Source organism: Corvus hawaiiensis, chromosome 13, assembly GCF_020740725.1.
Source record: "Corvus hawaiiensis isolate bCorHaw1 chromosome 13, bCorHaw1.pri.cur, whole genome shotgun sequence".
In the NCBI taxonomy this organism is placed as follows: Eukaryota; Metazoa; Chordata; class Aves; order Passeriformes; family Corvidae; genus Corvus; species Corvus hawaiiensis.
In genome coordinates, this window is record NC_063225.1 from 20,230,207 (window position 1) to 20,253,661 (window position 23,455).

Genomic DNA, 23,455 nt, shown 5'->3' on the forward strand with positions numbered 1-23,455 from the left:
ACCTTCTCCAGCCTGCTGTGGGACAGGACATCCTACCAGCTGGCTGCTTGGAGCCACAAGCTGTCCTTTTCCATCCCTCTGTTACTGAGACACTGACTTTGGGGCTGACCCCAGCTCCCTCAGCAGGGCTTTTCTTGTGGAAACCCTCAGGAAAGAGGGCTGGGAATGAGGTGGTGCTGGGATAACCATGCTGCCAGTTCAGGGATGGCTTTACCACTGCAGGCAGAGGAGAAGGATGGCTGCTCAGGGCTTAGGGCTGCAATGACCCTCTGTCCTGCTTCTCCCCATCCCAACCCCACGTCCTCATCATCTTACAGTTCATGGAAACCCGTTGATGGAGGTTAACTCCTGGCTGACCCTCCCTCGGGGATACCTGCTGCCATCTGATCCACAGCAGCTGGATCAGCCCTTCCCACAGGGAACCACAGCTTGGCCCCAGTTCAGCATCTGCCCCCGGGCTGGGGACTCCCCAGCCCCAGCTGGCAGCCAGCTTGATGCCACCAAAGTTCCTGGGGACTTCCCAGGGCTTCCCAGCCTTTGGAAGGGCTCGCATTGCATCAGCCAGGCCTGGAGGAGCTGCTCAGTGACACCCAGGGATCTCCTCCTTCTCTTGCTTTCAAAGCTTTTCCTGCTCTGCCTGTTCTCCAGAAGGATGCCAGATCTCCCTGGGGCACTCTTGGTGCCACTTGGATGGGGACCTCCTTGGATCGGACACTAAGAAAACACAAATCTGCAAGTTTTTGTCCTCAGGCAGGTAATTAGTGGCCTGGGCTTTGCCTATGCCAAGCCAGTGGCTCTGCAAGACATGGCAGGTCCAGGGTTTTCCAGACTTTTAATCAGCTGGCCAGTGGCATACATAAATCCCAGCCCAGGAAAATCCTGGATGAGACTTCCCTGTTCTCCACAGTCCCAAAACCCAGCACTTTCCCATCACAGCTCAGCACCAGCAGAACTGTGCTCAGTGCAGGGTCCCATCTGCTTTCCAGAAGGTGATTTCCCAGCTCACAGGTCCACCTTGAGCCTTCTAGCCCCAGCAGGACTTTCCAGCCCCAAGCAATGATGAATTTTTGGAGAAGGCTCCATTACCCAGTGTGGCTGTGACCATCTCATCACCACATCCTGACATATTTTTTCCCCAGTACCCTGAAGCAAGAGGGAAAAAATTCCCCACAGCCTTTGGTCCTCCCATCCCACCACCTCAGGCCAGCAGCAGAGCTTGGAGGCTTCCTGACCTCCTTGCTGCTCCAAACATCTCATGTGGCTGAGTGGATGGCCTGGGGCTCGGTTGCTGGGTCCTGCTGGATTTGACTCGAGGTGCTGGGGACAGACTGGGGAGGCAGCACAGGATGTCCTCACAGCCTCAAAGCTTGGAGATACCATTGTGGCCTGGGTTGGCTGTAAGATGGTGCCTTCCCTAAAATCCCCATCACATCCCCACAGAAAAGTGTGGGCAGCAGATGGGGAAGTCATTCTCCACGTCAGCAGTTCAAAAGTCCAGGAGGAAAAAGAATTTCCAGAGGATAAATCAAGAAACGTCTCCCAAACGTGGTTTTAATTATCAGTGTTGATGCAGACTTCAATGGGAGGAAGGAAAGAAGAGGTGAGTGAGGAGGAGGAGGAGCAGAGGCAGCTCTGATTTCTCCCTTAGCAATGTGTATCCGTCAGCATCCAGCAAAGGTTGAGAAAGGGACTGATTTCGAAAAAACCAGATGTCAACACATTTGCAACCCAAAAACCCATGGGAAAAAAGCCCCAAATCCCCACATTCCTGCGCTGAGACCCATCAGCTCCTCCCAAACACACAGCAGCCGCTGCTGACATCAGTTCCCTGAGAGCCGCAGGAGCTGGGAGGTGTTTTGGGGCCAACCCGCCTGTTTTGGAAACACCTTCCTCATTTCAAGGGCGGTGCCAGCTCACCTTGGGCATGATCCCCCCCTTTATCTTCGGCTTCCCCATGACCCCCGAGGCTGGCTCCTCCCAAGGTCATGCCACTGATCCATCTGGGTGGCTGCTCCTTATCGGCTGGCCAGCCAGGAGCGCAGCTTCCCCTCTCCCCTCCAGGGATGCATGCCAGGCTGAGATAAGGATCCACTGGCTCCAGGGAGGGGGAGGGGAAGAGGTTGTCCCATCCCAGCATGAGGTGGAGTGGACCATCTGCCATCAGGACACCCGCTGGGCCAAAGAGCCCGAGGGCACCTCGAGCCCATCGTTTGGGCACGCCTGGAAAGGGGAAAATTAACATAAACCCAGATAAAACCAAGAGAAAATTAACATAACATGTATTTACAGCCAAGAGAGGAGGGTGAGACAGAAGCTGTTGCACTTCTCCAGGTCTTTCCGAAACTCTTCTTTCTAGAGCCACAGTAGGAGAACGCTGATTTTCCTCCAAAATTTTGTGCAGGCTGAGGGCAGCAGAGAACCAAGACCAGGGAGAAAACCAAACCCAAACCATCTCATCCTCTCTGGGCCGGGCAAGATGCTCGGGAGAGGGGGAGCCTCAAATCCTGGCCCAGAGAGGTCCATCCCCACCATCTCCTGGTTTCCACAACGGAAGAGGAGATGTTGGCATGGTGGAACCTCAGCTGGAGCATCCCACCGGCACATCCCAGGGTTGCTGCCTCCGGGGGGATGGGAAGGGGTCATGGGGAAGCACTGGGAGGAGCCGCAGCCGAAGGACAGCCCCATCGCCGGTACTGGCCCGCTCGGGATGTGGCCGGACGCGGGATTTTCGGCAGCTGAGTGAGCCAGCAAAGCAAACATGAGCAAAGAGCTCCCGAGTCATGTAAACAAACACTCAATTAAGAGATGAAATAAATCGCCCAGGCACATAACCTTTCTATTTAAACATTCTGGGCCTGGAAATGTTCCAGCACATCTGACCCAGCTTCGCTTGTGATCTCCGGGCCGAGCTCCCGCGGGATGAAAGGGGTTGGGTTTCAGGGCGTGACTTTTCTTCTGCTTTTTCCCCCACCTAATTATATTACCCTTTCTTTCTTTCTTGTGTTGGTTTAATTCAGAGGGAAAGCCCCTAGATGTTTCATTCTGCATCCCCTTCTCGGCACGGAGCAGGACCTGCCTCCCTCCCCCTCCCTGGAATAGGATTGACTGCATTGACCTGTTAATTACGGAATTTAAAGCCGGTATGGAGGAAACGGGGGCAAATTGACCCAGCAGCATTAAAGGAGCAGATGGAAGAGAAAAAACAGGCTTTAAAAGGAAGGCAGACAGCCCTGGGAGAGAGGTTTTGGGAGAATGAGGATGCTCCTTCCACAGCAGGACCTGGCACAGAGGCTCGGGCGGATTAAACCCGACGGGTGTGCGTGGGACGGGTGTGGACTTCACTGCGGTTTCTGTCCCCTACAGCTCAGGGGACCCTCAGTCAGCTCCCTCCTTTTAGCATCCAATGCCCCACGAGCTGCCAGACCCCTCACCCGCTCCGGGGCTTCCCTGTGCAGCCACTGCTGATTCAGGACAGCAAGGGACTCACCCCGCTGGCTTCAGCACAGCCTCTAATCCTAGGCTTAACTTTGAGCCCAGGTTTGGGGTCCCGCAGAGGACAGTAGTCACACAGCCCAGCCGAGGTCATGGCCGAGTTACACTGACTCTTTCCAGGGATGGGGGGGGGAGTGCACTATTTTAATTAGTGCTGTTAAACTGCTTAAATCCACACACCTGCAGGATTTTGTTACCCAAAACTAAGCATGGAAGCTGCAGGGATAAGGACCACTTAGGGGAAGCATCACAAATTATTTTGGGAGAAAGAAAACGCTGCTTGACACCAGACTAGGAGCTCTTTCAACCCTTGGTGACTGTTTCATCTTAAAATGGCTTTTACTGAGGTGCTTGATGTACCCAAACGCCCCACTCTGCCCCACCACCAAGTGCCCAGTCCTACAGAAAATATCTGGGGACAGGGACCATGTATTTGAGACTCTGGTTAAAAGATTAAAATACCTCCTTATTTAGAGACCAAACACGCAGATGCAGCCCATGTGTCATGGGATGGAAAGGGGATGGAGAGGGGTGATGCAGCTTGGGTATATCTGCATCCCTGGCAGGGAATGGATAGTCCCCAAAACTTGGCACACCAGGGATGCTGGGTGATCCCCCCAAACCCCACCATGCAGGGATGCTGGGTGATCCCCCCAAACCCCACCATGCAGGGATGCTGGGTGATCCCCCCAAACCCCACCATGCAGGGATGCTGGGTGATCCCCCCAAACCCCACCATGCAGGAATGCTGGGTGATCCCCCCAAACCCCACCATGAAGGGATGCTGGGTGATCCCCCCAAACCCCACCATGAAGGGATGCTGGGTGATCCCCCCAAACCCCACCATGAAGGGATGCTGGGTGATCCCCCCAAACCCCACCATGCAGGGATGCTGGGTGATCCCCCAAACCCCACCATGCAGGGATGCTGGGTGATCCCCCAAACCCCACCATGCAGGGATACTCAGCAGTCCGTCCCCAAACTCTGATGGCACATGTGGCACCCACCTCCAGTGACACCAACCCCACCCACCCCAGGGTGGAATTTATGAGCAAAGACAGGAATGGACTTAAAAATAGCCCAAAGCCAAGAAAACCTGCACAGACAAGGAAGTGAGAGCCCCAAAGACAGCGCTCCCACTCTTTCACATCTGAGCTTTCAGTAATCACAGCTGCTTTCACTTCCCCTTCGCCCTCTGCCTGTTCCTCGGCTACTGGGTTTTGGTTCCTCTCCGCTCCCCCATCACCCTCCCCCTTCGGAGGCCAAGCCTTCAAACCACTTCAGCTTTTATTTCCCTGGGGTGCTGCCAGTTCCCATGTCCTGGCTCTGGCACAACAGTGCCCTCCGAGGAGCTGGGGATGTGATGGGGATGTGAGGTGACATCCCCTGCGGGGATCCAGCTTGGATGGGTGCTCTGGGGGAGGATGGACGCTGGGTCAGGGGAGGGAGAGAACGGTGAGGAGTAAGAAGCAGAGCAGCTGGAGCTCTCTTTCTCCATGGCTTTTCCCAGGTATTTGACTTCCAACAAAGCCCCAGCAGACCCAACTATTTAACGATGATTATTTTTAAAGAGCCGGCACAGAGAGCCGGTGCTGGAGGGACGCGCCAGGCTTTGTTCTGCTTTGGCAGCGGGAGCGCCGGTTCGTGCAAGCGCTGACAGAGGGTCAATATTGACTTTCTGCTGAGGCAACTGGCAGGGTTCATGGGCTGCAGGCATTTGGGCGCTCCAGCTGCACCCTGCCCGCACCCTGCCAGCACCTCAGCAGCTTTTTCCTGGCACCAAGAATGATTTCCTACTGAAGAAAAAATGCTACTGTAAATAACATCCACAAAGAGTATCTCAGAGCAGACTCACCCCTAGGGTATGCAGGATGCAGATTCCCTCGGGATGCTGCAAGAGCAGGAGCTCCCCGCCCTCAGGAAGGATATTCTGGATGGGAACAAGGGGCAGAGGTCTGCCTGTGCCTTGGCACATCCCAGAGCTGGACTTCTCTCTGATATTGGCTGTGTTCTCTCCTCACAGCCAAATTCTGCTGCCTTTATAAAGGGGCTGTGTTTGCCAAGATGCCAAACATGATGTGTTTGCACAGGGGGCAGCAGGAACCAGGCCAGGGTTTTCCGGGCCACCCTCATTCCCAGTGGTGAAGGAAATCTTGGCCCAGCGTTGGCCTCCCAGGCCATGTGCCCAGCAGGCACATGGTGCTGCCCAGCAGAGCAAGGGGAAGAAGGGACAATGCTTCCCTCGCCTGCCACTCATACAGGAACTCGCTTTGGGATGGCTCTGGCATGACTCCCCACGCCAGTTCCTGATCCTCAGGGAAGCAGAGCAGTGGTCTGGAGGGAGGCTGGAGCCCCGGGAGCACAGTCAGCCCTGGGCAAGCACAAGAGCTCGGGCCGTAAATTATCCCGTTAGAAGTTTGGCTGACCTATGTCTGTGGAGTTTATCTGGAACCATCCCATGGCCTCAGAGCTGCAGTGTACTTGGGCGACAAGAGCCCCTGAAGCAGGGATGGGAGGCTTTCAGCTATTTTTTCAGGCACATGTTCTCATCTTGTCCCTTTTTACGCCTGATCCCCTCTCCCAGGGCTTTTGGCAGCCACAGGCTGGGCTCTCTACCGGCCACATTCCTTCAGGTTGACGTGGCTTTTCTTTCCTCCCTCATCCTTATCACACTGGAGTTCATGAATCACCTTTCTCCAAAGCTATAAACCACCCAAACACCCCGTGTAAATCGAGACTGAGCAGACCCAGGCCCAGGGGCTCAGGCTGCTCTGGGGGCACAGATCTCCTGGGCAAAGGCTCTTCCAGCCATCCAAGGAGCCATGTAGGAATAAATGCCTTTTCTAGAGCTTTTATGGCTGTGCTTGGCCCTCCCCCAGCTCGTTTTGGCGGTGGGAAGCTGGCGCTGCCTGTCCTGGCATGCTCGCCCAGAGCTGAAGCAGGGTGTGGGGGGGTTTTCTGGATACTCCTGTGGGACCAGGGGCATGAAGGGTCCCTGGGGTGCTCACCCCTCCACAGGTGGCAGTGGCCAGCGATGACTTGCCAAGGGTTGAATGCCATGGGACTGGGGATTGGGAGCACACCAGGCACTCCCCGATTTCAGACTGAGGGGCTCTTTGCGATCACAGACGGAGGCTGATTTTAAGCCTGATTTTAGGAGTCTCCATGCAAAGCCCATTTCCCCTTAGGACCCAGGAGCCTGTGGTCAAGAGCATATTCATTTTATCTTTACTGTGATGACTGAAGTGACCTTTACTCCTCATCTCCCTGGACAGCACAAAGGCTTTTTGGTCATTCCATCCCCTTTATCCCGTTTTCCCCAGAGAGTCAGAAAAGTGAGGTCCAACACCAAAGCCAGCACTCCCAGAGAAAAATCCCCGTCTCCATCTAAAGGACAACATGAGAGCCCATGAATAAAATCCCAGATAGAGTGAGACCTAGCAGAGCAGAATAAAACCCCAGACAGGGTGAGCCCCAGCAGGGAACTGCCCCATTGGATTATTTCATTCCCGCCGTGCATCTCTGAGCATCCCAGCTCCAGGGAATTCAAGTTTCTAATTAAGCTCAATTACTCCTGGAAACAATTTTTCAAGCACCCACGGAGGCAGGTGGCCAGGGGAAGAACACAGCACCTGCAAGTTTTAATTGGAAGGCTGTCCCACCGAAGCCAAGCTATCGGTGTTGCTGGTGCCAAGGAGTCTGTGCTGAGCCCTGCTGGGTCTTTTGGCTCTGGCTTTATCACCAGTCAGGGTGATGCAGCTGCTTCCCAACATCTCCCAAGTCAGGAGGGCTGGTGAGACAGAAAAATGAAGTACATGGAAAGCAAAACACGAGGGCAGAGATTGGAACCACCACTATCCCTCTGGATCATCTCCCTTTTCCACTGCCACTGCAATCTTACAGGAGGAAAATACATGTCTCAAGGTGTTGTTTTGAATCCTGCCAGAGCAAGGAAGGGAATAAAACCTACAAACGCCTCCAGTTCTCACTTGCCACCACCGATCTGTCACCCTGTGGCAACCCCCGGCCTCCCCCAGCGCCCGGCTCAGCTGTGGTCGGGGAACAAACCCACTTCCTGCCACCTCACATGCTCTGGGGATCCGGAGTGGGCGGCATCCCCGCTCCCGGGGGGGGGCTGGTGCCAAATCCGGAGCCCCGGGGTGCAAAGCCACTGCACCAGGTGCATCACAGAGGCACCGCTGCTGAAAGTCTAAATATGGGGAGGTTTTGTCACTTTTTAAAGATGTTTTTTTCCTGCTGCAGGCTCCCAAGATGGAGGAGTGGGATGGGACAGGCAAGCGAGATGATGCAATTCCCATCCCAAGTTGTAGTTGGGGAGCCAACTCCTGGTCAAAGCCAGACCAAAGCAGCACCACGGCATCTCCATCCTCCTCCTCCCCCGAATCCAAGCAGCAAAGGGATCCCATCAAGTCTGGGATGGGGGGGAAGCAGCCAGAGACAGGGATACTGAGGCACATCCAAGCCCAGGAAAGGAGCTGGGCTGCTGCCTTCGCTGAGCTTTTGTCCTGGCTCTTTATCACTCCCAAGCCATGCTGAGAGAAACAGTTTTAAGCAGGATGAATGAAATTGCAACGCAGCAGGATTCATGGGGGTGCTGCCTCGGTCATCCAAGAGTTTCATGGGAAAGTGGAACAAAAAATCAGCGTGTGGCTTAAAAAGAAGAGCTGAAGGAAAAGAAAAAGTTCATGGGAAGTGTCTCGGGCCTCCCCCGTGAACCTGAGTCACACACAGAGCTGTGAGGGATGGAGGCACAAGCCTGAACGCCATGAGGGATCCATCCCTCAACACCTCTTGGTGATCTCACTGGCTAAGGAGAGCCTGGCAGTGCCTAGTCCCCAAGCTGGCACAGAGCCCTGGTTTGGACTCAGGTCCTTCATCACCACCCCAAGCTTCGTCCTAGAGGTCGTCTCCTAAAGCAGACAGGGCTTCCCCCAGCTCCTATTCCTGCTCCTTTTGCACAGGGAGCAGCTCCTGCCCGCGGGCTGCCGCACCTCCCCGGCCAGGGGTGGGGACCTGTACCTCTGCCAGGCTGGAAGCTGCTCCTGCCTCCCAGAAGGAAGTAACTGTTTCTTTTATTTGCCCTGAAGGAAAGGTGCTTGGGGCACGGGTTTATGGCAGCCTGGAATGGTATCGCAACCTGCTTCCAATTTAAAAAATCACAGCAATTACGCAGAGGATCACTCGTCAACACTTCTGGAGCAGCTTAAGGCAGCAAACCAGGCTTGGAAGAGAGGAAGGCTCTTATCGGGGACGTGGTGTTTTGTTCTGGGATGAGGAATCTCTGTTGGATTTTCTGTGCTGCCAAGTCAGGGAGCAGGAGGAGGGATAAACAACTCCCACCGCAGGAGATAGCCACGACAGAGCCCCAAGGACGAGTCAGTTGTAACAGCCACAACACACATTTCCCTTTGAGCAGGAGAAACAGAGCAAAACTCATGAAAGCCAGAAAACATCTCTGCTACTGTCAGTGAGCTTAAGGTACGGTTTTCTGAGAGGCTGAGAGCCGAGAACACGAGCAAACGATGCAGGTCACTCCATAAATCCTGGCAAAATGCAGAAGTCACAGCCACAACACCACTACAGCCCTCACTGTGAGCCACAAGCTCTGCTCACACCAAGATCCTTCTCAGCAGCTTTTACTCCCTGGATCTCTGTCAGTGGAAGAACCGAAACAGGGAAAGTTCAGAGGTTTTATTTGTGTAGGACGGCTAAGTCAAGCAAACGTAACCTTGTGACCTCTTCCCTCGTGCACAGCAGGCTGGAGGTTTCCCCCACAGGCAGGATGCACATGCTGTACCCAAGGCCTTAAATTTGTTTGGGTTTAGTCAAAAATGAACTCTGTGGGTCAGCAGTGCTCTGCTAGAGCAGCATGTTCCACATCTCCCATTCCCCCTCAGGAGCAAGATCGTGTTCCCAAGGAAAGGTTGGACTGGGGGAAGCTCTGCCTGGTCTGGCCCACAAGGGCACAGGATGTCCCAATTTATTGATGTCAGGCAGTTAATTGCCAAGATGAAAAGGTCATCAAAGGTGAATGTTATAAATGAAATTGGTAATTCATGCTTGTGTACATAAATGTATATATTAATTGTACAAATAAAAATGCCTAAGCCCAAACCCCAGGCTGGGGACAGAGAAAATTTCGCAAGCCTTGGCAGCAGCAGAGGAGACAATACAGCCAGGAATTAATCAGCATATGAAAAAATCTATCTCCGGGTGGAGGTAGACCTTATCTGGAGCCATTAACACCACACCTGGGCAATGATCTGGACGATGATGAGACTGATTAACATCTCATTAACATCTCGGAGTCATTAGAATCGGAGATGGACCATTCATCATCCAAGATGGACAATTCATCAGACCCAGGAAATGCTTTGTGCAGCCCAACTTCGGGACAAGAAAACATCATGAATGTGCTAAATTGTGAGAAGAATAGAATTAATTTGAACTCTGCCCAAGAACTGTATAAGAAGGAACCAGCAGAAGCGACACTGGTGAACTTGGGGATCTGATGTGATAGAGGTCAGACCTGTGTTCACCCAGCTCCGATCCCGGGCTCGGTGCTGGCCTTTTTCCGATCGTGGCTTTCTGTGTGACCGATCTTTTGGCCGTGGAAAAAAAATCTATTTCTTTATTAAATTTAACTTGGCTGAAACTCTTTACTTCAGTGAAGTTTGACTTCATTCCCTTGGGAAACACCCACCCTTGGCTTTCCATGAGGGCCTGGCCTGCTCGTTTCCTGACTGGGGCATCCAGATGGGCAGGAGGCACTTTGGAATGAGGTTGATAACCTGCATCCCTCTCCAGACAACAGCTACAAAAGGGCACAAGGACTGGAGAGCTCTGTTCAGTCAATTTTTCTCCGTATCTGATAAATAACCATAAGCAGACACAACAACTTAGGAAAGACATTGGGTGGGAACACCTCCCAAAGCAGTTACAAGAGGCAACTCATCAGGGGCAGGATTAAAATCTCTCTCTTTTATTAAGTTCCCAGAGGGAAAATGCTTTTTGGCCAGTGACTCCTGCTGGGAATGGGCAGCCAGAACAGATGTGGACCATATCTGGAAAGCAGGAATGGTCCAGAAGACACTTGCTGGAAAGAGCTGGAATTACCCTGCACCAGAATTTGCAGGGCCTTTTCCTCTCTAGAACCAGGAGCTCAAACACCTTCTGCAGCCTCCCCAGAACAAAGCACGTGTGAAGCACTGGGGGCTGAGCAGCCTCAGGAACGTTACTCCCTCTCTGCAAGATACCTCAGAGTTTTCCACACTAAAGCAGCACATTCTTGGCTCTGGTTTTTGAAAGTCTGTGGCGAGGTACCACATTTCAGTTTGGCACCAGCTGGAAGACAACCGTTGGCTCCTTCTGTTGAAGAGCAGCTAAAGGTATGCATGCCATGGGTACCAGGGCAGCTGAGCCCAGCTTCCTGCTGGGTTTATCTCCAAACCATCAGGAAGGCACAAAACCAGCATTTACATGCCAAAACATCAGCTCTGCCTTGGCACATCCCGTTCTTCAAGGATCCCTTTAACTCTTTCCACGATGGTCCACACTTCTGCCATGGCTCCTCGGCCTGCAGGGCAAGAGCAAAACCACATTGTGAAATCCAGGGTGGGGGCAACCAAAAAAAAGTGTGTGGAGCGTAATTCCCAATCTCACCTCCTTTCTCCAGGGTAAACATAATGTGTTTTCAGCATCTTTCTGAAATGGTCTTTGCCTATACAAAAGCCTTGCCAAATCCATACCATTCCCGTGACTCTGCTTTAGAGAAATGACCTCCATTACAGAAAGCTGTCCTGGATTCCCACCAGCCTGAATCTCGGGAGCAACTCTTGGAGAAGGCTGAGTGCTGGACAGAACAAAATGGAAAGGCTTTTCCTTTTGGCCTGGTTATCTGCCAGGTGAACATCTAATCTGTGCTGTGCTGCTGCTTCCCTTTGAAATAGTTTTTAACTCCAGTTCAGAATTTCAAAGCCAGAGATGATTAAATCACCTTGTCTAACCTTCTGTGCTGAAGTCAGCACTGGGAACTGAGGCCATTCACTCTTCTAATTTGCTTGGAGCTGAGGAAAGATGCTTCTCCCACAGGTATTTGTCTCTTTTGGAAGATTGAAAAAAAGTCTCTCTTGATATTTTGTCCTGCTGGCTAATTGATCCTATAATTTAAAATACATGCCTTATTGCTCAGCAGAAATTAGTTCTGGGAGGTGTTGTTTTCCTCTTTTTCAGACCTGTAAATCCCCGGAGGTCTGGAGCATCCTGTGGACAAGCTGCAGGCAGATTTGGACCCTTCTGCTCTCCTAATCTCAGGGGGAAGAGCTGCACTTGACAAGAGACATTCCCTGACTGCCTCTGCATGGTTTGGCAGAGCTACACCCTTCCAGAACACTTCCATGGCCTGCCTTCTTCCTCCACCACCCACTTCTCCAACACCTCTGGCAACTGACAGCTGGATTTTTTGGTTTACTAAAGCAAACTCTTACAGCACAGCTCATGCCTACAGGTGGAAATCTTCCAGTGTGCCAGGCTCTAGAAATCCAGCCAAGGATGATGAAGATAATGGCAGTATGGAAAGTATCCAATCAAGAAATTACATTTGTTATCCTCTCTTTTAGCAGGACTTCCTGTATAAACCCACTCATTTGCTAAGGGAGAAAAATTAATCAGGTAAAACTTGGGGGCAGTGAGGACGTGGTGCATTTCAGGTGAGACCCAACCACATGGGGTGAGGAAGAGAAACCTCCTAGAGCAAAACAAACCACAATGTCAACAGACAAAACTGGTGCAAACTGAATCTCTCCTGCACCAGATGTGTGAGCTTTGCTACGTGCTGCTTGTGTGGAAACCAGGGAAACCCCTGCGTGGATGGAAGCCAAAATGAGCGTGGAAGAGGCTGTGGGGTGAAAGGCCTGAGAAAAGTGGAAGGGGTGAAAAGAAGTCAGTTGTAGAGACTAGTTTGGGTCTTCAGAGAGATGGAATCCATCAGTGCCCGGCCATAATCTCCCTACAAGCTGCCAGGAAAGTCCTGGTGTTTGCCATCAGGAAGATCTTCTTGTGAGTTGACTCACAAGCACAAGTGGAGTCCAGTCAGATGTGGCTACTCCTGCCATCCCTCCATCCCTCTCCTCCAAGCTCCTTCAAGAGTTTGCTCTCACAGATGAGACAGCTGAGCTGGATATGAAGAAATTTGATGTAATCATGTCTAAAATCCCAGCGGAGGGTTAATCATCCAGGATATTTCAACTGATGTCTGAGTTACTCAACTACACTTACCTAATTGTAAATATTTCTTAGTTTTCAGTTCTGAAAGTACAAATCTCTAGAGGCATTGCACCTACCTAAGGATTCCAAAACGAAGCCAGGCCTAGAATTTAACCACGAGGGACATTTTAACATCCTGTCTTTGTTACAGAGTGTTTATTGGACTGACAAGGTGGTAAACATCCTGCTGGAATTGGGGTTGTTACACAGAAGTAGGAGCATAGAACTGTGCAGGTAGTAGCTGCTGTGGCTGGAACCGGGGGACATTTTACAGAGATTTGCCCAATAAAATTTTAATAAAAAAGCAGATCCATTCATCCAAATGGTTTGTATCAAAACCCTTCCCAAAAGTCAAAATACCTCAATTTAAAGCAGCTACTAAAACTTCAATGAGACCATTATTTCTTAGCGCTGCAAGCCAAATGTATTGAATCTGAACTTCCTCCACACCCCTCTTTCACTTTGCAGAACCCTGGTGTCAAAACCCCACATCAAAACTTGTTTGGGAAACTAAAAAGTAACCCAGGCAACAACAACAACAAATGTTCGATGTGTGTTCAGCTACACCCTCAGCCACATCTGCAAAGGGCTTTTCTCACTGTCTGCTCTCAGGGACAAGATTTAATCCCAGTGATGGATCTGAGGAACTGAGGCACAATGAAAACAGCCCCCAGTCCCAGCAGAGGGCAAAGTCAGGACATCCAAATCCCAGGCTGGTAATGCTCACCACAGAACCTTCCTTCTCTTTGATCTCCTCTCTTCGTGAACATTTCTGTTCAGTATCAGGCTCATCTGAAAGCTCTTAAAACTACTTAAAAACTAATGAAGAGGGATAACACAGGGCACAGCTTCAGCTTGTTTGTACAAACTGTGGCAGTTCGACATCTCCATGGCCACGCAGCAAAAGGCAGCACATCCCTCCAGCACGAGGGCAGCAGTGGGGCAGGGAAAGGGGCAGGAGCCACAGGAAAGGACTGACCTTCATCTCCACACACGAGTTTCTTCACCACACAGGGGATCTCCGTGTAGCCAAAGCCCTTCAGCTGCTCCACGTGCCGAGCTGTGATGGGATGCTCCCACATGGCCGTGTTCATGGCCGGGCAGAAGAGCAGGGGTTTGCTCAGGTCCCACGCACGGATGACACAAGTCTGCGGGAGAAGTCAAGAAAGGGCCTGGATTCCCTCAATCCTTCCCATCCCTCTGCTGCACAGAAGCACCTTTCCAGCCTGCTGTCATTCTGTCAGCGCAGCTGGGCTAACCCATGGGCTGAGACTAACTTGTATCACATTCCAGCCAAGCTCGTCCCTCACAGGCAGGAAAGACAAGGGAGGCTACACAGAGGATAAATCCCACCCTGCTCCAGCCAGCAGCCCAGGCTGGAGCAAACCAAGCTGGAACAGGATGTGTACAGACTGTGTGGGAGACAGAGAAGCTGAGAGGTGGCCACAGACCTTATCAGCTACAAAGAAACCCCCGGGGCAACACTGCAGATAAGCCAGCTGCAAAGCTAAACACTGACAGCTGGCAGTGAGTCCTTCTGACATGATATGCCAACTGGATCCATAACTCCCCACAAGGGAAGCAGTGCTGCTTCCAGGATACAAGCAGAGGAGAACACGAGCACATCTGGGCTGCTGCAGGAGATGCTGGCACGTTACAAACCATCTGGCAGCTCCTGTGTGCTACAGGGAATCAAACCTGACTCCTCAGCACTGCCAGATAACCCAGGATCACCTCATCCCCTTGGAAAGATAAATGCTGGTTGTTCCTAGTGCCACGTCCATCAGATTCCCCAGGCCTAGCAGCATTTCAGTCCAACAAAGCAGCTTCCAAGGGAGCAGCTCAGATCACGGAGTCCTTACAGGAACCCTGCCCACCCTTTTTTATACCCTGTGACTTGAACCCTTCCCAGCACAAGGAAATCTGATGGAATCTGTTCTGAACTGCCAACCAGCACCTCCAGTACTCACTTTCCTTTCCTGGAGCTGTCTCTTCCCTTCACAAGGCTCTCAAAGACTGGCAGGAGTGTATGAAGCCACATATCCCTGACATCCTTCCTGAGCTCTTCCCTCTGCTAAACCAGCATACCACAAGGGACCCAGAAGGACAAGACATTGCTTGTCCTTCCCTCTTTCTGTAGCTCTTTCTGGTTACTCTCAGATCCCCAGTGATCTGTTCTGGGTGGATTTTGTTCATTTATATATGCTTCTTACGCAAAAGGCTATAGGTCATGCAGATCTGCAGCTTCCTGAGATCTTTTGTGTGGTTAATGCCTGGCCACAAAACATTCAGCCCCACTGAAGGTCCCCAGCACCCAACAAAGAAGCACACTCCCTTTTAATACACTTTCTGATTAGCCTGAAGAGCCTCAAGAGCACTTTAAATATCAAAAAACAAGCCTGAGCAAGCCAAATCCTCTGTAGCTGAGACTGGGAGGTAAGTGGGAATGAGCATGTTTGAAAGTCTGTGCTATGTTAGGTGAGGGAGGTGGTGAAGTAGCGGGAAGTAAACAGTTTTATCTGATCTCACAGGTGTCTTTCCAGATTGCATTGAAAAAATGTAGAGGAACTCAAAAGTGAGTGAGTGTTTGTTTGTGTGTATGAGTGACAGAGAGAGGATGGAGGCAGAAAGAAATACCACCCTCCAGAAAAAGCAGGGAAGACACAAAGCAGGGACTGGGAAATAAGACGAGAGACTGACAGAGCTGAGGAGTGGGAAGGGATGTAGGTCAGGGAAGGAAAGAGAAGGAGCAGGGGAGCCGTGCTGGAGAAGAGAGAGACGAGCAGATGGAGGGGGAGCAGAACATGCAAATGTCACTGTTCGTGATGCTGCAGAAGCACCAAGATCCCAGGAAGGCAAGGTCAGGCAGTCCTGAGGGGTGGGAGCAGTGGCAGGCAGAGCCCAGGTACTCACCAGCAGGTTGTCACAGATGCCATTGGCGACCTTTGCCAGCGTGTTGGCGTCCAGAGGTGCCACCACCATGAGGTCAGCCCAGCGCCGGAGCTCGATGTGCAGGACGGGGTCCGAGCGGCCCTTCCACAGCTGCGGGGGAGAGAAGATGGGGAGCACCAAACCCTCACACACCTCATCAACCCCACCTCAGAAAACACAGCTCCTGTGCTTATGGAGCACAGTTAAGGGATGGTAGCGTATCAGCGGATGGTGGGATCCTTTTCCCACAATTCACACTTCTGACTACCACAGGTTTCAACTCACAGCAAAGAGCTGTCCCCATCCACAGCATCCCTTAGCTTTGGAATTATTCCTAAGAGCTCCATCCCACAGCCAGCTGAAGCCAGGCAGGCCCAAAACAGGGGTACGTTTCCTGGGGAACCCAGGTGATTTATAAGCTTCACATTGAAGTGAAGCTGCCCACTGGCTTCTCATGAGGTACAGACCCCTAACTTAACAAGTCACTTTTAATCACCATGCACAACCCTACTCACACATACAGCAGCAAAGGAAACCCTCCTAAGTACTGCAGGGAACAGTGTCCTGTTGGCTTTCTCTGAGATGGATGAGGTTTATCCAATTTGGCACTTCCCTCCTCTCTTGGAATCACAGAACAGTCTGGGTTGGGAGGGACCTTAAAGGTCATCTTGTTCCACCCCCTACCATGGGCAGGGGCATCTTCCACTGTCCCGGAGTGCTCCAAGCCCAGTCCAACCTGGCCTGAACACTTCCAGGGATGGGGCAGCCACAGCTTCTCCTTGACATACTCCTGAGTGAATATTTCTGTTTTCACTAAAGCCCTGAATTGCTCAAGAGAACGTACTGGGAGCGTACTGGGAAAGAGTCCTGAGAAGCAGCAAGCAGCACCAGGCGCTAATTCCCCAGAGGACACCCAACCACAGGCCAGCACGGGGTGCATCAGGGCCACAAAGTGCTCCTTCTCTGAGTCACGGGAAGCCACAACAAAAAGGCAGCATCCGAAAAGCTGGGGCTTCCTGAGCACCTTTCCCACCTCCTCCACTCACTTCTATTCTTTCTTGTAGTTTTATTGTCAGAGTGAAGTATCTCTCAAAGAGATGCTGAGCACGTGTCATGATCCACTAATACAAGCGAGGGTCGTGATGGTTCATTTATTGATCTCAGAGTGCAAAAGGACACAAGGGATTTCAGTCTTAATCAGAACAGTGCACCTTTATTAAGTGCCCACAACACGGTAATGCGATAGAGGAGAGAGAGAGAGAAAGAAAACAAAGTAAAAGGGTAGAGAGGAAGAAAGGGGGGAAATAGCTACCAATGGATGAGAAAGTCCTCGTGGGTCTCCTGCCAACAGATTCGCCTTCTTTCCGTGGGGAGATCTCCTCTCGGTTAATTTAGAAAGTCCCTTTATAGTTCTCTTTAGAAGCGAGGGGCAACTGGCCAAGAGGTGGGGGAAATCTACAGCCATTGTTATGGGGCCTGTTGCTTTGGGAAAAAAGGTACAGGACAGGTGGGACAGGACAGGTCATTCCTTTCCGCTTCAGCGCAGTCCTTCCCGCCTGGGCAGCAAGAACGGCGCAGTCCATTGTGACCTGCACTAATTTCCTCAGGAATGTGTACCAGTTCCCAGCGGGCACACCCGCAGGCAACACTTGGCAGACATCCCACCTCAGCCAGGCCAGGACTGCTGTGCTCAGCCTCTGTCCTTGGTGATGATCGTGAGGCAGATGAGGGATCCTCAGACCGTCTCTTACAGCAGGCTGTCACAGTGAGCCCAGAGGAGGCCACCAAGTTGATCAGAGGGATGGAGCACCTACCTCCCCTACAAGGAAAGGCTGAGAGAACTGGCATTGTTCAGCCTGGAGAAGAGAAGGCTTTGGGATGAACTAACTGTGTCCTTCCAGTGCCTGAAGGAGCCAGCATGATGGAGAGAGGCTATTTACAAGGGCCTGGACAAGAGGAAATGGCTTCCAGCTCACAAAGGGCAGGGTTAGATGGGATATGGGAAGAAATTGTTCCCTTGTGAGGCTGGGGAGGCCCTGGCACAGGCTGCCTAGAGAAGCTGTGGCTATCCCATTCCTGGAAGTGTCCAAGGCCAGGTTGGAGCAACCTGGAACAGTGGAAGGTGTCCCCACCCATGGCAGGGGGGTGGAACTGGATGAGCTTTAAGGTCCCTTCCGACCCAAACCATTCTCTGATTATTTCCCACCACAAGGGCCCCGTGCCTGCTCTCCAGTGTGCCAGCAGATCTCAAAGCCTGACCTGCACCTCTTCTATCACCCCACTGAGGGCTCCTCAGAAGTAACTCCCCGAGGCTGCAGCATCCTGGGATCCAGCAGACATCCACCAGTCCCTGAGACCGGCCAGAAAGTTTCCTGGCCGTTACCACTGGCATGTTTCTGTCCACTTAAAAGCAATGCTCACATATGAGGGCATTGGCAGGAGTAGGGGTAAGGAAAGATCACCTTGTGCTCGGATCAGTACAGCAAAGCAGGGATGAAATGTATGGAAAAACAAATCTTGATCCTTATACAATGAATCTCTTCATACTCAAGGACTCTCAAAGTGTGTCAGTAAAACTGCAGTCAGGAGAAAAAGCCATTTCACAGGGTGCAGAGATGTTCACAGCCCTGACAGCTGAGCTAAGGAGAATGAAGCTGCTGCCTCCGTGACAAGAATGACTCATGACAAGCACCAAACATGCTCACCACGGCTCTGCAGTGGCTGTCTTGACACTTCCTGACACTCCCCTCAGAGCAGCTGAGCCCAGGGTGGAGACAGTCCACTGCTACCCTCCCCGCCTGCTGCAGGACAAAATCCTGCAATGCATCAGGGCAGCCTCTCTCTTCCTCCTCATTTACAGCACGTTCTTCAAAAGCCACATTCCAAACATACATTACTAGACCAAGGAGTGAGTCTTGGCCCAGGTTTAAAAAGGAACTAAGTGTAGTTTCTTGCAAGAAAACTTAAGAGGGATGCTTCTATTGGCAAGAACAACTCACCTGCCACTCCTCTTCATCACCATAGAGGGTCACAGGAATCTCCTGGGCATTGTAGAAATGTTTTGCTCTCTCAGTAGTGACCACCTTCACCTCAAGCTAAGCAGAAAGAAAAAGACCAATGCTTAGACTTGAGGACAATTTGTAAAGTTTTGTGGCTTCTCAGAAAGCGTCCCCTCACAGCTGAAAGGCCAGGCCACCACAGACATCCACAGGAGCCACAAGCTCATTTCATGTCAACCTAAAGCAGGCAGGTCCTCACCGGAACCTCTGTGTAGGTATGTTCATAGCACAGGGTTTCTGTGCAGCAAAGCAGTGGCTTCCACAAAGAGAGACTGGGTGAACACATGAGGGTTCTCTCAGAAACCTCAGATAAACCTGCAAAGCAACTGGAACCTTCATTTATTGGTTCCTACTGGGGAAAGCCTATCCCATCCCTCAGGTGTTTGTCTGACACACACTTACAAAAGGTGCTAAGGTGAACCTCCCACTTCCCCCTGCAGAAATCTTCACAAGTGGAAAAGGGGGCTTTTCCCCATTTTCCACGTGTCCTGCAGCTCTGATAAGTATTGCCAACAGCTCCTGCCACATGCAGTGAACCAGAGGTGTCCTGCACGTACCATGACCAGCCAGTGTCCAAGCGGCTCTGCATGCCCTGACTGCCCGTGCAGGACATGGAACGGCATTTCCAGCCGCAATTCCTCCCAAGGATGTTCCTTAAACCAGTCAACAGGCAGGCCAACACATGGATGGAGCACTCTCCACTGGTAATGAGGAAGATGAACCTCAGGCTGCTGCTTACAGTGAAAAATACCCCTTTTCCATGGGTCACAGAACCCACTGCAGGGTTCTCTTGATCCAACAGTGAGATGGAGAGAAACCAGCCCTACCAGCAGCTCCTTCCTGCTGGAAAACTGTGCCTCGAGGCAGAAAACTGATGAGGCACTCGGTGTGTGCACTCCTTGCTACAACCAACTGCTGGAAACCTCCAAGCTCCAAGAAGTTCTCTGCACAGCAGCAGTGATGTGACAGAGCGCGTTAACCCAGCTCCCAACACCATTTATTCCACTGGGAATGGGGCAGTGTTGGCTCCTTGCATCCTATGTGACTAGAATAACAGCTGGGAGCAGTGGAAAATCCCAGTCTTTGCATATTGCGGCCATTGGTAATTTTCCCCATCTTCTGAAGGAAAAGTTATAGGATAACACAGCTGCACATAACATGGTTTTGGTACTGTTTTTGCCTCTTCTAAACGTCTGCTCTTCTCAAAGCACCCCTGACTTGGAATCACAGGTGTTTGCAGTGTTTTTGAGTGTGAAGATCGCACTCACAGGCATTAACTAACTGTACTATTTCCATGCTAACCTCACCCCACAGGAAGCTGCTCGAGCCAAGCAGCGACACCCACAAAGGCGCTATCGCTGCTCCACGGGCCTCGGGCGAGGTGTTAACCTCAGTCTGCGAGAGAATTTATTTATCTGGGGGGTTTAAAGGGCACTGTGCAGTTTGAAGGAAGAGGATGTCTGCTCTCTGAAATGGTACCATTAAAAAAATATTTATTTCTTCCAAGCATAAGCCCAGGACTAGGGAAGAGCTCTGGCTATCAAGCACCGCGTCCAACCATTCCAGGCCAGAACATTCCAGAGGGATGTTCAAAGAGTCTGAATGCTGGTGGCTGAAATCCCACCACCCCCTAGGAAATGAGTAAAATATTCTCCCTAGTGAAGGCTTTCTGCTGGGGTGGACTCCTGGTTCCCTCGTTCTCAGCAAGTCCATCAAGTTCCTCCAGCTATGTTGGAAAGAGGTCAGTGTTCTCAAGATCACTTTAGCCTACATAGTTTATTCTTTCTATTTACCTGGCACACCCTCTGTTTGCCTGGGGATATCTTAAACAGCAAAGGCAGTCTGGCCACACTCAAACTCCCTCACTGGAGACAGTTTAGATTAGTTAGAGGTCTTCGTGGCTTAAGCCAAATCTCCAAAACAAACTTTACCACAAAACTGCTCTCCTGTGTTCAGGCAACACTGCTGGTCTCTGATAGAGGCTTCTCCTGGCACAGCCCTTTCTGCTCGGGGTAAGGAGGTGCACGGGGTTATTTTTTAACGGCTTTCTCAGTGTTGATAGCAAAATCTTTCCAGCCAGCCTGAGCACAAGAGCACGAGCAGCTCCTCTGTTAAATGGCACCTACAAGCTCAGGCAGAGGCTGCCTGGCAGGTGCACAGTGAAGTGACAATCTGTGATTTAAACCTGAAGTACATCCTGGAGCTTCAAGAACAAAACATTTTACCCACAGAAAAGTTTGTTCTTGCCTCTCTTTATCATAGGATCACAGACTGGTTTGGATTGGAAAGGAAATTAAAGGTGTTCCAGCTCCACCCCCTGCCATGGGCAGGGACATCTTCCACTGTCCCAGGGTGCTCCAAGCTCAGTGTCCAGCCTGGCCTTGGACACTGCCAGGGATCCAGGGGCAGCCACAGCTGCTCTGGGCACCCTGTGCCAGGGCCTCACCACCTTCCCAGGGAACAATTCCTGCCCAATATCCCATCTATCCCTGCCCTCTGGCAGTGGGAAGCCATTCCCTCCTGTCCTGTCACTCCAGGCCCTTGTCCAAAGTCCCTCTCCAGCTCTCTTTTAGCCCCTTCAGGCACAGGAAGAGGCTCTAAGGTCTCCCCAAAGCCTATTACCAGCCAATATCCTCCCAAAACAATTTTTGTCATTGTGTTCCTGCCCAGCCACTGAAAAACTCTGGGAATCAGGTGTGTGAGATGATGAGACACTGCTGTCTCCCCCCACACCAGGTGCAAGGGCAATAACCTGCTGCCATCTGAATTCCCATCTGTGAAGAGGAGTCAAGCAAAAGGCAGTGAGCTGTAGTCACATCCACTGGCACCCTCGAGGAGGTGTTAAAGGTTAATGAGCAGCAAAATCACTCTGCCAAGTCTTTCACCGCAGACCATTTCAGGCATAACATCAATTTAAACTAACCACTCTGGTTGCAAGCCTGTGACCACATCTCCTCTGGTATCAAACCCTTGTCTCTGCTCCTGCCCTGCCTCCTTTGTAAAGTTCTGCTCCAGCAGTAAAGAAATTGATTCAACAGCCTTGTGCAGGACTCAACAAACTCCATGGGAAAGTTACACTGACTCGGCAGCCCTTGAAATCACAGCAGAAATGAGTAAATAACTTTGATTAATAAATTGTTATAAACTCCTGGATGCCTCACTTGTCGCTGTTGGGGCGGTCACGACACACACGGACAGTGCCTCCTTCAAGGGCCAAAAAGCCATTTGTTAAACAAAGCAGCCTCTTTTATGCACTTTTTGTATGTTATCATTGGTGTTACAGATTCACTGGCTGCTGAACTACTACAATAGACTCACTGGCTATTACTAACTACAGCATGCTACCATTGGCTACCTATAGCATAAGAATTCAAGCACTCAGAAAAATAACAGGTGCAGATATGTTGCTGTTTTCTCCTTCTACTGTTTAACTTTCTTGCTTCTGTTGATACTACATTCTCATGGGTAAAAACTAATTGCTTTTCTTCTCACGGGCTTTTCTCACAGTCCTTCTCTAGCTAAAGTAACAGGCCTGAGCCATGATTTTACAAAGGCAACAAGGCCTTCATTTTATAAGGTTTTACTTAAATGCCACATCACTTTTGCTTTTTCTGCCCTCAAACCAGCAGCCACACAGTCTGCACTGGATGTCACAGACCTCTGGGCCTGCACAGTGTGTTTGAGTCCAGCTGTCTGCAGCTTTTAATTATGAAACAAACACTCAGAGGGAAGCAAAGGTTTTGACCCACGTTCCTACCATGGGTCATCTGCATTCTGCCTGTCACCTGCACAGAAGGGCATTCCAAGCTCCAGGAGCAAAGGAAAATGAGCAACAGCCAAGCTAATCTGAGAGGGAGAGGCTTAGAAGATCCCTATCTCTGGCTCTGGGCTGGTCACCCCAGTCCTTGGTGTCATTTTTCTTTGTCCTTCTTACTTCAGGCTGGGACCTTTGACCTCACTAATTGCATCAGGTCCAGTCATAAATTAAGTGAGGCCTCACATCGCCACACACGCCTCACCTCCAGTACCCTTTCCAGCTTGGATATCAACACCGACCACACAGATCAGCACCTCCTCTGCCTCCACTCAGTGCATCCACAAGGTAAAGCCTCCCAAGTCATCCCAAAGGATATTCAAGAAGCAATCTAATCAATAAATCTGCAGATTTAAGTGCACCCTCTCGCCCCCGTCACTCTTTTATTTCACGGCTCCAAAATATTTCCTCCGTGTCTAAAAACCTACAAGTTTGCTATGTTTAACTTTATTCTACAGCAGGAAAGAGCATATTTCCCTCCCTGATCAGTCACCAGTGGCCTCTGCTGGGCACCTCTGTTACTCCAGACAACAAATAGTAAAAAAATACTACACAGACACATATAGCAGCTTGTGTTTTCTATTTCTGGTTCTCCAAGGTCCATTTTTCCTTTCTGGATCACACAGCTGCGTTTACATTTGGGAAATCCACATCCCACCCATGGACAACTGCAACATCTCGGAGATTTCAAGTTTCAGAAGTATCACCTCTGTCTGCAACACCACACCTGCTAACTTGACTGACAAGGATGAACTCCAGAAAAAAAACCACCCAAAGCAAAGACCTTTTCAAGTATGAAATGATAGGGGAAAAATAAAAGAATTTTTAAAAACAGGTGGAATCCTCCTCACAGAAATTTTCAAACTAAAAGGCC

At 51.0% G+C, this 23,455-nt stretch overlaps 1 protein-coding gene across 4 annotated transcripts in view; it reads right to left on the reverse strand.

Moving 5' to 3' along the window:
- PPCDC (phosphopantothenoylcysteine decarboxylase) overlaps positions 1-23,455 on the reverse strand; it is a 29,591-nt gene that overhangs the window by 3,775 nt on the left and 2,361 nt on the right. Inside the window, exons 3-7 of one of the 4 annotated variants that reach the window (XM_048317478.1) lie at positions 18,708-18,803; positions 15,691-15,819; positions 13,757-13,925; positions 11,510-11,612; positions 11,009-11,089 (exon numbers count right to left, since the gene is read on the reverse strand). In XM_048317478.1, the coding sequence (XP_048173435.1) occupies positions 11,557-11,612; positions 13,757-13,925; positions 15,691-15,819; positions 18,708-18,803 (450 nt within the window). In that variant the 3' untranslated portion in view covers positions 11,009-11,089; positions 11,510-11,556. Of the gene's footprint in view, positions 1-10,467; positions 11,090-11,509; positions 11,613-13,756; positions 13,926-15,690; positions 15,820-18,707; positions 18,804-23,455 lie in introns of those variants that run through there. The other 3 variants (XM_048317477.1, XR_007206543.1, XM_048317479.1) reach the window with 3 other exon arrangements.